The sequence below is a fragment of the Camelina sativa genome, chromosome 17 (assembly GCF_030686135.1).
Source record: "Camelina sativa cultivar CO46 ecotype springtype chromosome 17, ASM3068613v1".
Lineage (NCBI taxonomy): Eukaryota > Viridiplantae > Streptophyta > Magnoliopsida > Brassicales > Brassicaceae > Camelina > Camelina sativa.
The window spans coordinates 16,184,517-16,199,031 of NC_141896.1; the positions used below are offsets into that span (position 1 = coordinate 16,184,517).

The 14,515-nt window shown below is 33.2% G+C and overlaps 4 protein-coding genes and 1 long non-coding RNA gene across 6 annotated transcripts; 4 read left to right on the top strand and 1 right to left on the bottom strand.

Annotated features, from left to right (window-relative positions):
- Nucleotides 1-1,141: 1,141 nt before the first annotated feature.
- On the bottom strand, nucleotides 1,142-2,962 carry LOC104757510 (14 kDa zinc-binding protein). The gene is made up of 6 exons (XM_010480258.2): nucleotides 2,824-2,962; nucleotides 2,625-2,732; nucleotides 2,464-2,550; nucleotides 2,201-2,348; nucleotides 1,538-1,655; nucleotides 1,142-1,455 (listed from the first exon to the last, which is right to left on the bottom strand). The coding sequence occupies exons 1-6, from the start codon at nucleotides 2,856-2,858 to the stop codon at nucleotides 1,388-1,390; spliced, it is 564 nt and encodes a 187-aa protein (XP_010478560.1). The 5' UTR covers nucleotides 2,859-2,962; the 3' UTR covers nucleotides 1,142-1,387.
- Nucleotides 2,946-3,973, top strand: LOC104757511 (sulfiredoxin, chloroplastic/mitochondrial). The gene is made up of 5 exons (XM_010480259.3): nucleotides 2,946-3,110; nucleotides 3,218-3,381; nucleotides 3,482-3,515; nucleotides 3,603-3,696; nucleotides 3,800-3,973. Exons 1-5 carry the CDS (start codon nucleotides 3,041-3,043, stop codon nucleotides 3,813-3,815), a joined length of 378 nt encoding a protein of 125 aa, XP_010478561.1. The 5' UTR covers nucleotides 2,946-3,040; the 3' UTR covers nucleotides 3,816-3,973.
- Nucleotides 3,974-7,009: 3,036 nt separating this feature from the next.
- Nucleotides 7,010-8,659, top strand: LOC147923859 (uncharacterized). Its single transcript, XR_015585881.1, has 2 exons — nucleotides 7,010-7,807; nucleotides 8,357-8,659. It is a non-coding gene; the product is annotated as an uncharacterized LOC147923859 (long non-coding RNA).
- A 777-nt stretch (nucleotides 8,660-9,436) lies between these two features.
- LOC104759584 (uncharacterized) lies at nucleotides 9,437-9,975 on the top strand. Its single transcript, XM_087494002.1, has one exon. It carries the CDS (start codon nucleotides 9,512-9,514, stop codon nucleotides 9,776-9,778), a length of 267 nt encoding a protein of 88 aa, XP_087350128.1. The 5' UTR covers nucleotides 9,437-9,511; the 3' UTR covers nucleotides 9,779-9,975.
- A 447-nt stretch (nucleotides 9,976-10,422) lies between these two features.
- On the top strand, nucleotides 10,423-12,681 carry LOC104757513 (phosphatase IMPL1, chloroplastic). Of its 2 annotated transcripts, XM_087494001.1 has the most exons (10): nucleotides 10,423-10,877; nucleotides 11,026-11,093; nucleotides 11,210-11,343; nucleotides 11,428-11,516; nucleotides 11,647-11,704; nucleotides 11,779-11,831; nucleotides 11,923-12,135; nucleotides 12,217-12,318; nucleotides 12,421-12,524; nucleotides 12,607-12,681. In XM_087494001.1, exons 1-9 carry the CDS (start codon nucleotides 10,581-10,583, stop codon nucleotides 12,517-12,519), a joined length of 1,113 nt encoding a protein of 370 aa, XP_087350127.1. In that variant the 5' UTR covers nucleotides 10,423-10,580; the 3' UTR covers nucleotides 12,520-12,524; nucleotides 12,607-12,681. The 2 variants fall into 2 exon arrangements, with proteins under 2 accessions (XP_087350127.1, XP_010478562.2); XM_010480260.3 differs by having other exon boundaries at nucleotides 12,421-12,681.
- Nucleotides 12,682-14,515: the final 1,834 nt, after the last annotated feature.

Sequence of the window (14,515 nt, forward strand, 5' to 3'; positions counted from 1 at the left end):
GAACAACAGTCAACAGCTCATATTTATGTCCGCTGGTTATTGGTCAACTGAGATGTTCATAAATAAGAAAGTTGAAACTCACAAATATTCGACTAGTTTTGTGAAAAAAAATTAAACTTAGGTTTGGATCTTATTATATTTGTTTGGTTTAGAGAAAGGTGGACCTAGCAATGAAACTAAACGGCATTGTTTGACAATTTAACCCCAACAAAACGTATATATACAAAAAGAATGCAAAAATATAGCAAAACATAAGGAAAAATAAAGCAAAACATAATTTTTTTAAGTGATAAATAATAGAAATGATATATAGAAAAACAACATTTGACTATAGTAACTACAAAATAATACTATATAACAATGTATATATATATATACCCAGAACATCCATTTATAACTGTGATCATAAACAATTTAGAAGTAATGTGCAATAGACCAGAAACTAAGACCATCAATGTTTTTGGTTTTTTGAAGTAGTTCTTTTTGTTTTAGTTTTTGCAATATGTTTTGTTGTCATGCCACTTGTGATTTTGAAAAAGAAAAAACAAGTTTTCATATAAAACAAAGAATATAGTTTTGGAAGTGTTTTAACAACTTCAAAGAAAAATGAAAATCCATATTTTTGGGTTTTTCCCTATAAAACCATGGATCACTTTTCTGTTCTCTAATTTTTTGTCAAAGAAAAATATAATACATCAACATAAAACCCAAAACAAAATAAACTACCATTCACTGATTCAAGTTTTTTAAAAAAATACATATTCTACAAACTTAAAATCAAAGAAATCAAAATTTGAAAAACCATTTTAGAACTACAACCATTAATGGCCTAAACAAATTTGGTTTACACCAATTTTTTCTCATATGAAACCACTAAAAGTCACAAGTCACATGCATGTCTTTGATAAGAATTAAGCATATGCTATTTGGACTTTGGAGTTCTAATCTAGCATTATGATTTTATTGAAAAAGTATTGGACATTTTGTTTTAAAGGACCGCTCATATAACTCTGTGTATTCAATACTTTTTTGGTAGAAGGCTTGGGGTATTTGAGGAGTTTAAAAGTTATAAGTGGAGTGGATTAACTCTATAGAGCTCATTTAAATGTATAGATCCTTATACAGTAACTGTAAAACGCTATTAGGAGAGAAACACTCTCATATCATATAAAATGTTGATAATTATTTCTAACAATGAACAGAGAAAAAGAACTCGACTAGACTACAATTGGAAATGGAAATTGGAAGCCATCTAATCTCTACGAACTCACAACTGGATAAATCTAACAGTGGTAAATACTCATAAACCATAAAAGACAGGATTGAAGCAGACAATTTTGGAGCTCGTAGGCCACAATTTTTTTGGTTTAACATGAATGTTTTCTTCTTAACCTGGTGGCCATTTCATCTGTCGGCCTCCGAGGACGTGCAGATGAAGATGGTAAACAGATTGGCCTGGATGAGAGGAAGTTAATTCAGTTAAGTGTATGACGATGATGATGATGATGTTTGATTGGATGGAAAAGAAAAGACTTACAGGCTTCAACACCGTTGTTGATAACCACACGGAACCCGTCGAGGATGCCTTCTTTCTCAGCAACAATCTTTGATGCGTGTAGAAGTTGGCCAAGAACATCGACGTGTCTTGGTTCAGCCTGCGATGGCGCTTAGGGATTAGATAAGTTCAGGTATCTGTTCCACCAAAATAAAAGCTTAAAACTCCTTTTCACATGTTTATTCAATGACTTGTTCCTCTTGTCATCGGTTTACGAACACGGGCAGGAAAAAGATAAAGCATTTACATATATTGATCAGAAACACTGGCATAATACTAGTCATTACTCGTTACAGAACACAATCATACTGGCTTCAAGATGAGACTCTATGAGCACACCACACAGTAGATACGAAATAAAAAGATTCAATACGAAGCGGGCATGAAACTGCAAACACGAATAGTCAAGAAACACACTATCCTATCTGAATCCACAACATGGTCCAATAAGCTGTTTGTGGGGGATGCGATTGCAAACACGTATAGTCAAGAAAGACACTATCCTAATCTGTTTTCCGCTTTTGTTTTCAAATGTGCAAACGCCAAGAGAGACCTTTCTCTCAGTCATAGACAAAACATCTCGATTTTAGAACTGCTAGAGAACATGAACAGGAGCCTGTGGGTTTATGTCTAAAAGAGACTCACATTGCCAAGCATGGTCAAGCCATCTCTTAACTTGGGGATAACCAAAACATGAACAGGAGCCTGTGGGTTTATGTCTCTGAATGCCAAAACGTTCTCATCTTCATAGACAATGTCTGATGGAATCTCTTTCGCTATAATCATGTCAAATCTAAAAACCACAAAATATGAAGATAGGATAATTTCAACTCCACAATTTCATAATTCGGATGTAAAAATCTCAATGCGACGTGAACGACAAAATCAAAAATTAAGAGAAACCATACATGGTCGGAGCTCTGGTGTCAGCAAGAGAAGCTGCAGCTTTCGCAGCCGCCTCTTCATTATGAGCAGCACGAGTAGAGCAAATGAATCTACACAATCGATTAAACCAAAATCAGCTCAAATTCCAATAATCCACATAACACATAACACAAAAAAATCTCACCTAGAGGAACGAGTATGAGGGAGAACCCTAATCAATTCTCCCGTGGAGAAGCAAATCCTCGAAGTTGCTCTCACAGATTGAACAACTCTCCCCGCCGTAGAAAAGTTCCTGAAAACACGAACAACTTCAACGCCATCAACAAATTCAACAATACCACATATCTGTATTAAGAGAGAGAGAGAGAGAGAGAGAGTTTTACCGTAGCAGCAGCATAGAAGAGGAAGTGACAGCCATTGAGAAGAAGCTCTCTGCTTCGTTAACCGTTTCGATCAGACCCTTTTCTTCTCAACATTTTCGAAATAACGACGCCGTATTTGATATTTACTTATACGACATCGTATTCAAACTTTATATTTCGTTCACAAATATTATTATTAGAGAGATTGAGAGGAGAGAAGGAGACGGTGACAAAAACAATGGCGAATTTGATGATGAGATTACCAATTGGCTCGAGGAGCTTCTCCGTCTCAGCTTCTCCATCCAACGGTAACGATCTAACTCAATAATCCATTTTACACAGTTGTTTATTATAACCAAGGTTGAAGATGAACCTGAGTCTCTGTTCTTTTTTTAAAAAAAAATTTGAATATCAGGATCGCCGCCGGTGATCGGAGGATCAAGCGGCGGTGTAGGTCCGATGATAGTGGAATTACCGTTGGATAAGATACGGAGACCTTTGATGAGAACTAGATCCAATGATCAGAACAAAGTGAAGGAGCTTATGGAAAGTATCAGTGTAATCGGTCTTCAAGTTCCGGTTAGGCAACTCGGTTTATCCAATTTCCGATTTCAAATTATTTATTCGATTCATAATTCAACTTTAAAATTGAAGAATCTAATCTTGTTGTGTTGAACAGATTGATGTGATTGAAGTTGATGGAACTTACTATGGTGATTGTTCTTAAATTTTATTGTTTCTTCATCATGATTTCTGTAATCAAAATTATTATTAAGCCTATAGCGTCTCCATTGTTGTAGGGTTCTCGGGTTGTCATAGGTACGAGGCGCATCAGAAGTTAGGGCTTCCGACTATACGTTGCAAAATCCGCAAAGGAACTAAGGAAACACTAAGGTAATAAATGTTGTGTTCTTTTTCTTTTTTTTTTGTATATGAAAAAATTGGGTTGACGATTACAGATTTGTTTTACATTAGAGCTTCTTTGTGGTTGCCACAGGCATCATCTTCGCTGAGAGAATGTTTACTTTTGAAGTATATTAAATTTGTATGGTAAGGGGTAGTCGAGAGTGTGAATTTGAAAGTGTTGTGGTTTATCTTTAAATTAAAAGTAAGAACTTTGTACAATCTCTGTGATAGATTTGGTAATCTAAGTATAAAGTATTAAGTACTAGATGAAAAGGTTTCAAAGTGATACATTGTTGAGAACAAATTTGGAAGGTCTTAGAGAAAAAGGAAAAGATAAACAAAGTTGAAGAAACACAGTTTAAGAGAAGTTATTTTTTTGCTGATTTTTTCGCGGGAGCCGGGAGGCATTGTAGTGGAGGTACCGCTTCCTTCAAACTAAGTCTGAAACAATGTCAAAGCTAGTGATGGCCGAGATGATCAGTAAGATGAAACAGAGTTTCAGCGGTATTCAGTACGAAACATATTTTGTTCGGTTGCTGTCAACAATCATGTATCAAACGGACAGGGGCACCAACGCATAGCCCAAATGTTGTTGCCCATTTTTGCATACAACGACTACTTCTTCACCAATTCACGTATCCATAGCTCAGGGAAAACGATCAAATCAACACCTATGGGGTTGACGTAGAAGCTCTTTCAAAGACATAAATGATTTTACTTCGCCATATCCCCTTGGCAGTAATGGCTGGAAACGTTGTTGACCAGGGTCTTACATATAACTAAAAAACATTTTCCTTCTTATCTCTTCTCATTCTTCAGATAAAACCTTTTGTTCCTGAAAATAGTCTTCACTCTTAAGCGAAACCTTAATTTAAAGAAAGGAGAACATGGGTTTAAGCTTAATTAACAACAACCACAGTCCACACATATAATAGTTTACAATCCTACAACAACTTATAACCACATCAAAGCTTACACAAACAAACGAAGGTTACAAACCTTATAATAGTCGTACACTAGCTTGCGAAGTTGCAATCATATAAAAGTTAACAATCATGCAAGCGTAATCATTAAAATGCTTACAATCATACACAAACTTACAACTAGACAAAAAGCTTACACTCAACTGTTTAACCTTTTACAGCCATAAACTTACAAATATTACAAAGGCAAATAATCGTTAAAAAAAGTTTATAACAGTACAAAACTTTACACAATTGTACTATCAAACATTAAAACGTTAGTACAATCACAGTATCACACAAAAAGCTAATCATCTTATAAAAACATTAAAATCGTACTAAAGTTAAGAATCTTAAGGACATTAAAATCGTACAGCAATTCGCAGTCGCACCAAAGTTACAATCAGATAAAAGAGGCTACGACAATTGTAGAAAAAATTTCTTGAAATCTTAAGATTTTCAGCTTTGATCTTTTTATTATGATTGTGTTTTTCGTTTAATAAAGTTTTTGAGTTTTTAATTTGCAACTAGTATGTAATTAAAAGAATAAAAAACGTTTGTGTTTGTTTTTACTTTTTAGTTACCAACTTTGGAAATTGGAATAATAATAAATTAGTATAGTTCTCAATCTCATAAGTATAAATTGCTAGGTGGCAGATGCTTATTGACGGACACATATGATCACGTCGTCGATTTGGTTTGGTTAACGAATCTTATTCACAAACTAATTGTCAAACCAAAAAAGACGAGTGGGGGATTATTTTTCTCGTCATACTTAATAAAGTCTAATTATCTTTTCTGATTTCAATCATGGGAGACATTAAAACATAATCACGTTTCAATGGACCCAATTATTAAATTAGTTACGTCAATTATAACAACAAAAACAAGAAAAATAATTAATGGAGTTATCATAGACGCATAGCACATTCTACTTGTTTTTTTTTTCTTTTTCTTTTTTGGGTTTATATTATGAAGATACATATCAACTCTTCGTCTCTTACTAATGCCTTCGTTTAAAAATTAAAACTAACATAGCTTACTTGTGTCAAAGTAATGTGGATTTTAAATTTTCCAACATTGTTTCTAAGAAAAAAATGCATGTGTGAATTTTATGCTACTATATATTTACGTACGTACAACTGGAAATGTTCAATTGATATAGTATGTAAAACACAAAACAAAAGACAGTAGAGATGACAAGAGACAACACACTACACAAGACAACTCCATCTTCCAACCAATCTTGTCATGCCCAACGTCCATTTATTACTACTTGTTAGCACATCCATTAATACACACATTTTTTTGTTTTTTTTTTGTCACACCAATTGATACCCTAGTGATCTATATGTATACAAATATGTTGTATCCGAATTGATTGGTTACGACATAAGTAAAATAATATATCAAAATTATTATAAATATTTAAAATTTACAATTCACTTTCGTGATATTAACATTGTAATTTTCTATATAGGAGATTTCAAAATATAAATATAACAAGATGAGCACAAACGTATACAATTGTTGTACTCTATCGTAATCCTAATATAGTTCTTATTTTGTTGATATATATTTATAACCTTTACACATCTCAAGATTAGTTTGAACTTTAGTAAATCTTAAATCTATTTCGAACGTTGCAGTTTGACTGTTTGAGTTTCATGTAAGAAATTCAAGCTTTCACATAATAATTGCTTTTGTGTATGCATGTATATCAGTATATGTGAACATGTTGGATCGATGGATTGTGATGTCTGAGGACAAACGAAAGAGGAGATGCAATAAGACAGAAGACGCGTGCAATGAAGATTTCGGATTTGGTCGTATCCTTTTCATTTGTCTCAGCCATTAATTCCTAGACCCTATCTTCTCTTCTTCATCCATCTTTTTCGTTTTTAAAAAATTCTAATATTATTACGTTAACTTATATATAACTATTAACTATGGCCAGCTTATCATAAATTGGGGTAAATAAACATTTTGGAGATCGAAATACTTGGCTATATAATAAAGTAAATAATGACAGTATAAACTACTTAAGTTAATATTTCAATCTAAAATTTATTTGACAGTATATTCTCTTGTTAAGCCAAAACTAAAAAAAAAAAAAATTGATAGCGTCCAAAACATTAATAATACTTGAATGAGACTGTCCAAACACATTCTTCTAAATTTCACGAAAAAATATCTTACCTTGATATTAAGAAAAAAGTAATGATTCCAACTGTATTAATTTATATTAAGGTTATTGTATACCAAAAAAAAAAATACACATGTTGACAAAAAATGCCTATTTGTGGTCCATTTTATCCAATTAAGCATCTGTGTAACGTGTATTGTTGTTATTTCTTATTAAATAAATAATTATTGTTGTTGATAATTTTTTGTTATATACATGTGTGTGAGAGAGAGAAAGAAGAAGAATCTCAACTAAGATTATCAAGTTGAGACATTTTTCATATCTCTTCTTCTTCTTGTTAATGGTTGCTCTCTGCTAAGAACCAAAATCTTGAAAAATAAGCTTCACAAGGGGGGTATTTCTCTTCTCATCCTCTTCCTTAATTGTTCATCTACGATTTACATATCTACCTACACATGCATGGATCTATATCTATGTTGGTTTTGAGAGGCTGAAGCTGCCAGCATGATCTGGTAATTACTATATACGACATACACGCACCTCTATACATGTATACAAGTATTCACTCACACACACTTGCTAATTTCCACACCTCAGAGTTTTTTTTTTTCTTTTCAAGTTCCTTTTCTACAACTAAAAGCGTTTTTTTCCTCATAAATTTCCATAATTAATGATCATTTGTTCTTTTGACTACTTGTAATATGAATTTATGGATTCATGCATGTTTGTGTACATAATTTACAACTTTACATGCATGCATTTCGTGTATGGTAAGATACACCAATTTGAACACGTCCATTATATATTCGGTTTTCATTAGTATACAGATGTATGTGCGTGTGCGTGTGTGTGTATATAGATAGTAGTACTAGGTCATCCTGCAGCTTCAGTCACTAAATCACCAACAATTTAGCCAGAAACGATAAAGTTAACTTCATGATAAAGTCAATCCGGCCGCGTTTAACTTTGACGATCTCCTCTATCATCGAAGGTAAAAAAAAACACATCTACTTGTCTTGTTCTTGTACTTGCTAGTAAATCCAATAATGTGTTGTTTTCATAGTATCACATCTTCATTCTCCGAATTATGCGCATTAATGTTTTTAGTTACTGTAATACTGTGTATATGATACATGTCCACAAGTCCATGTTCGTTGGTAGGAACGCGTTTACATGTGCCTATGTGTTTCTTTCCCTTGACCTATACGAAGATTTATAATTAAATAAACATAATATATTAGTTTATAATTCAACAATTTATCTTCTTCGAGATCATTTTTGTATTAGTTATGTATAGATTTTTAATTAGTCATATATTGTTAAATTGCCTAATTTAGTGCTTACATAGTATATGTTTTTAATATGGAATTTTATGATTTAATCATTGTGCTTGCTGTGCAATGAGAGATTGCGTTCAGTTTTATAATCTCTTCCATTCAATGACTAAGCAACATCCATTATCCTTCATATTCTATATACATCATAAGACCAATCTTGCATACTATTACCTTTTTGCAGACTCATGTTATTTGTAATATAGGTTGTGCCATAACCAACGACCGACATTGAGATTTCTACATTGATAAGCAATTCTAGTTTGTTTCGAAGATCTTTCATTTGAAGGACGCGCGCGTGATATGGATTGTACTAAGATCATGAAGATTATTCTTCCTCATACTTTCAAATTAAAATTGTAATTTAGTTCATAGCTAGTTTCTGATGTTTTTAAATCATTTGTTACAATTAGGGGTTTGTACAAACAAACAGTACTGGTTTCCATAGACAAGTACTTTAAAAAAATTTCCCAAAGTGGTCATATATACAATGTGTTTGAGATTAAAAATATAAAGATTTTTGGAATCTGTAGATACTAGGGTTGCAAGGATGATAATGATATCACAATTCATATTAATAAAAGATAGGATCCTTTTTTTTTTTTTTTTTTGAATGAATGTGAAATTATATTAAAAAAAAAACTTTTGTACAAACAAGTTGCGTCCTTAAAACATAAAATCACTCTGAAATATGTTAAAAACGTAGCAAACTAAGTTCGCGAGTGGAACCAGAGTAGCAAACCATCCTTAATCACCGTATTAATATATATATATATATATATATATATATATATCAATATATTGATGTATCAAAAAAAATCCATTTTTGAAACAATTGTGCATGGATGGATCTATAAGATGTATGAGAGTTGATATCTTACATCATGACAAATACTAGTAATTTATAGAAAAATGACTAGCAAAAACAAAAAATGCATATTTATATAATGACACATAATAAGAGACTAATTATAGCGTGAGCACTCGCTCATCTAGTAAAAAACATAGTTGGTCACATCCATAACCACTTCTTATTGAAGAAGCAACCTTGGCTGCAAAGACTACAAAAGTCACAAAACTTTTCTATAACTACCACATGTGATTTGACTTTAAAACCAAGAAATATTATAAAGAAAAAAAGATTGATATTATTTATAATCTCTCGTTCTTAATTACTTTTGAATTCGTGTTGTTTGCAGTGTGATGTAATACTAAGTGGGCTTCATAACTCAAAAGCCCAAGACGAAGCCCAAACTCTAAACTAATGATTCCAATAGAACAACGCGACTCATCAAAGAAGATCATGTGAGTGAGAGAGATCGATCACCGGAAAGAATCAGGGCGGGGTGATTCGGATTCCGATGAGATCTTGCGATCGGTTGGAGGAAGCACTGTTGCAGTGCCATCGTCGGATGCCGGAGGGACCAGCAAGGAGATCAGGCTGCAGACATTTGAACAAGGCGTTTGCGGAGTGCGTGGTGGCGGAGGCTTGTCCTGATGAATCAGAGGCGGTGAGGTCGCTTTGCTCTAGCGGCGGAACAAGCCTCAAGCGTAAACAGTGCGAGGACGCTCAACTATCACTATCTCTATGTCTCTCTCGTCATCAGAGACAATTTGAGCAGCGGTAGATATTAAGAGGAGCCATTACTATATGTTGTTGTTGGATGTGGTTGAGCTTTGTAATTGGGGGAATTAGAGGTTTAGGGATTATAAAGTCTGATTCTTTTATTGCATCTGTTGGAGATGAGAGATCATGAATAGTAGAAGAATGTGCTGATCATTTTGAGGAGATGAGAGGAATCATAAGATTGTGAATTTTGGTTCATCTGCATTCTGCATTAGTCCTCCTTATATGGGTTTGGTATAGCGAATTGGGTTTGAAATCTGTATTTGAAAAAGCTGTTATGAAGCCGGAGACATTATGGTGGGAGTTACTGCAAACTGAGTAGTTTTAGTTGCTTGGTTTCTTAATCTGCAATGGTCGAATCAATTACAATACTTGGATAGTTGGATGCTGCTTCTGATGGATTGAAATGATTAGAATCGTTTCTTTTTGTTAGTCATTTCCAAGTCTTCTCAGCTGTTCTTGCTTATGTACATTGGATTCAGACTATTTCTGCTTTCTGTAAAAGATGTTGGAAACAATGAGCTTAGCTTCTGTTGCTGAGTGTGATCAATCAACAACAAACAATACTGTACCACACACATGTAATTCATACATCATTTACCTTTTAGTTTCCTTTTTAGTCTTGTGAATTTTCAAAATTACACCACAAAAATTCCATCTTTGTAAGTTTTTTTTTTCAGATATTTTAATAAAAATGGTATCTTTCTATCAGCTTTGTTGGGACTCTCTCCCTTGTTCATCCACTCACTTGCGTCCATATATAAACAAAAAAAAAAAAATCCAAAATTTCTCCGGCGATACCAATGGGAAGGTCTCTAATTTTCTCGGGGAACATGTCAATGAGAATCTCTCACATACCCAGATCATCATCTCTTCCGTTGCAAAACCCATTTTCATGCCGGACAGTAACCGGACATGGGTGTTGGAGGATTTTGTCTAATAGCTTGAGCAAGTCCACGACGAGACTTCAAACAAAAGCTCTTGTCTCTGAAGTTTCCGATCAGACACGTTATCCCAGAATCGGCGCTAAATCCACCGGAACTATATCGCCTTCACATCTCCTTGAAGTTGTTGAACTCGCCGCTAAAACCGGCGCCGAGGTTCGAAAATTTCGTGTCTTTACAATACAATATCCAAATTTATGTTTACTAGAGGATGCAATGGTAATAGAATCGAGTCCTTTAGGTTCATAGAGCAGAAGGAGAAGAATAAAAAGTCTAACTTGATTTGAATCATCTGGTTTGGCAGGTGGTCATGGAAGCTGTGAATAAGCCAAGGAATATCACTTATAAAGGTCTCACTGACTTGGTAACTGAGTAAGCACTTCTCTTTTTAAGTTGTTAGCTTGTGTATGTATAGATTGAGGACTAGTTTCTTCATCGTTGATTTTGTTTGAAGCATTCAAAGTGTTAGTATCTTACTGAATTTGCAGTACTGATAAAGCAAGCGAGGCTGCTATTTTGGAAGTAGTGAAAAAGAATTTTAGTGATCATCTTATTCTTGGTGAAGAAGGAGGTATCATCGGCGATTCGTCCTCTGATTACCTCTGGTGCATTGATCCTCTAGGTTTTGCTCTCCTTAACAAATCTCATTGCTTTCCTCTTTATTTGTGTGAGGTTTGAGTGATAGTTTCTTCCTTTTATGTGTTAGATGGAACAACAAATTTTGCTCATGGATATCCCAGTTTTGCTGTTTCTGTGGGTGTTCTGTATCGTGGCAATCCCGCTGCTGCTTCTGTGGTAGATCTGATTTTATACTTGCACAAACTAGCTATTACTTGTTATTACTTGTTCTGCGGTTACTTTTACTTGTTCTGCTGATTCTTTGATCAATAGGATAAGTAAGAAACCAAAAAATTTCATTGTGCAGGTAGAGTTTGTAGGTGGTCCAATGTGTTGGAACACTCGAACCTTTTCTGCAACTGCAGGTACAATGTGGCCAGCTTATGTTCGTCTAGTTTGGTTAGGTATTTATGATTTGGCTAACTAGTTCACTTCTTAGGTGGTGGAGCATTGTGTAACGGGCAAAAAATTCATGTCAGTAAAACTGATGCTGTAAGTAAACTTATCAGGAATCCAATTTAGTTTCGACATGGTGTGTTCAGTAGATTTGGTTTTATAACACATCTATTATGGTTGAGTATAGGTGGAGAGAGCACTCCTTATCACAGGGTTTGGATATGAACATGATGATGCGTGGAGTACTAACATGGAATTGTTCAAAGAGTTCACTGATGTGAGTAGGGGAGTGCGGAGACTCGGTGCTGCAGCAGTTGACATGTGTCACGTGGCACTTGGGATTGCAGATTCATACTGGGAGTACCGTTTAAAGCCATGGGATATGGCAGCTGGTGTTCTTGTAATTTTCCTTCTTGTTGTTTTCTTTCATACCAAACTACATATGTTGTAGAACTTAATCCATGTCTGAATATGGACACAGATAGTTGAGGAAGCTGGAGGAGCTGTGACTCGAATGGACGGAGGGAAGTTTTCTGTGTTTGATAGATCTGTTTTGGTGTCCAATGGCATTCTTCACTCTAAGGTTAGTGAAAGGTTTGATGAACTGTTAATACTTTTGTTAATGCTTTCAATCGGTTATGTTTAGAGATAAGGTCTGAACATATTTCTTGTTTAATCGTTGTAGCTTCTGGAGAGAATCGCACCCGCAACTGAGAATTTGAAGTCGAAAGGAATCGATTTCTCGCTGTGGTTTAAGGCAGAAGATTATCACACAGAACATTAAGACTTGTTCAAGAAAGTGTACCTTTTTGCTACAAGGCTTTTCTTCATTTACATAATTATGATCTAAGGTGTAAAGCTCGTTTATTAGAACTAAATCTTCGAAATTTGAGGTATAACATTCGTGTTCAGACTATACAGTCAACAAAGATCATATTCTCTTAAACTTGGTGAACAAAAAGGCTTCATGGATCAACAGAACGGTCTTCCATCTTCTAGTCCAAACCTCATATAGACCAAACTGAAGCTTAGTATCTTGGTTAGTAGACTGAACCGGAAGGTACCTTGGTTCTTTAGGGATAACCCAAACCAATATCTCGATCGAGTCACCTCAGAATGAATCGGAAGGTACCGTGGTTCTCTAGGGATAACCCAATATCTCGAGTCACCTCCCCCAAACAAAGTTAAGACCACTCGGTTATGAAACCCATGCTTTTCTATTGCTCTGCTCAATTTAAACAAGAAATTTACAAAATCAAGACACATTTTTTATCAGAGTTTTGGTCATTTCTTATTAAAAAAGATGTGGCAACATGAGTTATAGAAAAAAAAGAGCTATCGACGTACGTACAACATGAGTTAATTCATAAATATAATTTACTACGAGATATCCCGTGCTATATAGCACGGTTTAATATTTTTTCTAAAAATAATAATTTAATAATAATAAATTTATTGTTATATTTTTTTAAAAAATTATTTTGTTTGAGATAGTATTTATTTTTAATATTGTAATTGTTCGGTAAATCTATATATATCTTTTTGAATACTAATTATTTTAGAATATTTTAGTTTTTAATTTGTTTGATGTATAATACAGTTTTATATTGCTTGTTTGTATTATTTGCATCATTATTTTGTAAAAAATTTTGAAGTAGTAATTATAATATTGTAATTGTGAGTAAATCAAATTTATGAATTTATCAGCCACATAAATTTAGTTTTACCAATCCACCAATGTGAAAAATTAAAATACACATTTTTTCTTCATAGATTGAGTAATAAATCTTTGATTTTAAAAATTTAAATCACAACATATGCATAATTTTTTTTACATATTTATCAATCATAAGTATTATATGATAATTCAAAACAATTTGTAAATAAAATAAAAGAAAGATGATAAGAGAACCATAATTTTAAAATCTTAACAAAATCTTCCAAATCTCGTTATTAAAAATAATCATATTATCTACTTGGATAGAATATCTTAGTTTTAAAATTTCTGATTGGTTATATATTTTTAAAAATAAATAATAATTTTCGTCCATATTTTATTAGAAAAAGAAAAATATATTTTTTTGAAAATTAATAATTATTTAAAAGATTTTATCAGAAAATTCTGATATACTGTTTATATTTGGTCAAAGTATTTATTATCTTTATTAAATTAAGTAATTAATCTTTATTAAATATTTCTAATTTCCAATGGCAATTAAATGTAAATTTTACACTTTTAAAGTTAGTTTCATATTTGTACTTCCCAATTAATATAGTAGGATATATATATATATATATATATACTCACAAAATAGCTATGATTTATGGGTTTACAAAAGTAACGACTTTATTCCTAGTTCAATTTTATTTATTTAAAATAACTAATAGTACGTAGAGTTGTGATAATTAGAAAAAACAATCTCAATAATATTATTTGTAATTATATAATTTATATTAGTATTGACACCTATATAAAAAAATACTTTTAGTTTCCCATACTATAATATTTGTTTGTATATATTTTACCTTTTTACCCTGTTATCTCACATGTTCTCTTTCTTTTATATTCGGCTCATTCTGGGGCTAGTGTTGATGATTTTGTGTCTTCGTTCTTAGATATCCCTAAGCAACTCCAACTGTTGAAACAAAAACTTGCTTGTATCCCTAAATCAACAAGGAATGAGTTTTCAGTAGGAGATGATCACATGACGAGGGACGGTATTAAGTTTTTCGTGGATAATGGAACGTGACATCGAACTTCCACCAGGGAATCAAGTAAA

Excerpts from the sequence above, each read along its gene's own strand:
- LOC104757510 (XM_010480258.2), bottom strand. The coding sequence starts at position 2,858 with ATGGCTGTCACTTCCTCTTCTATGCTGCTGCTACG. Across the intron at positions 2,551-2,624 it reads CCTCATACTCGTTCCTCTAG|ATTCATTTGCTCTACTCGTG; the intron begins GTGAGATTTTTT and ends TCGATTGTGTAG. Across the intron at positions 2,349-2,463 it reads GACACCAGAGCTCCGACCAT|ATTTGACATGATTATAGCGA; the intron begins GTATGGTTTCTC and ends TGTGGTTTTTAG.
- LOC104757511 (XM_010480259.3), top strand. The coding sequence starts at position 3,041 with ATGGCGAATTTGATGATGAGATTACCAATTGGCTCGAGGAGCTTCTCC. Across the intron at positions 3,111-3,217 it reads CTCAGCTTCTCCATCCAACG|GATCGCCGCCGGTGATCGGA; the intron begins GTAACGATCTAA and ends TTTGAATATCAG. Across the intron at positions 3,516-3,602 it reads AGTTGATGGAACTTACTATG|GGTTCTCGGGTTGTCATAGG; the intron begins GTGATTGTTCTT and ends CCATTGTTGTAG.
- LOC104759584 (XM_087494002.1), top strand. The coding sequence starts at position 9,512 with ATGAGATCTTGCGATCGGTTGGAGGAAGCACTGTTGCAGTGCCATCGT.
- LOC104757513 (XM_010480260.3), top strand. The coding sequence starts at position 10,581 with ATGGGAAGGTCTCTAATTTTCTCGGGGAACATGTCAATGAGAATCTCT. Across the intron at positions 11,344-11,427 it reads CTGGTGCATTGATCCTCTAG|ATGGAACAACAAATTTTGCT; the intron begins GTTTTGCTCTCC and ends TTTATGTGTTAG. Across the intron at positions 12,136-12,216 it reads ATATGGCAGCTGGTGTTCTT|ATAGTTGAGGAAGCTGGAGG; the intron begins GTAATTTTCCTT and ends ATATGGACACAG.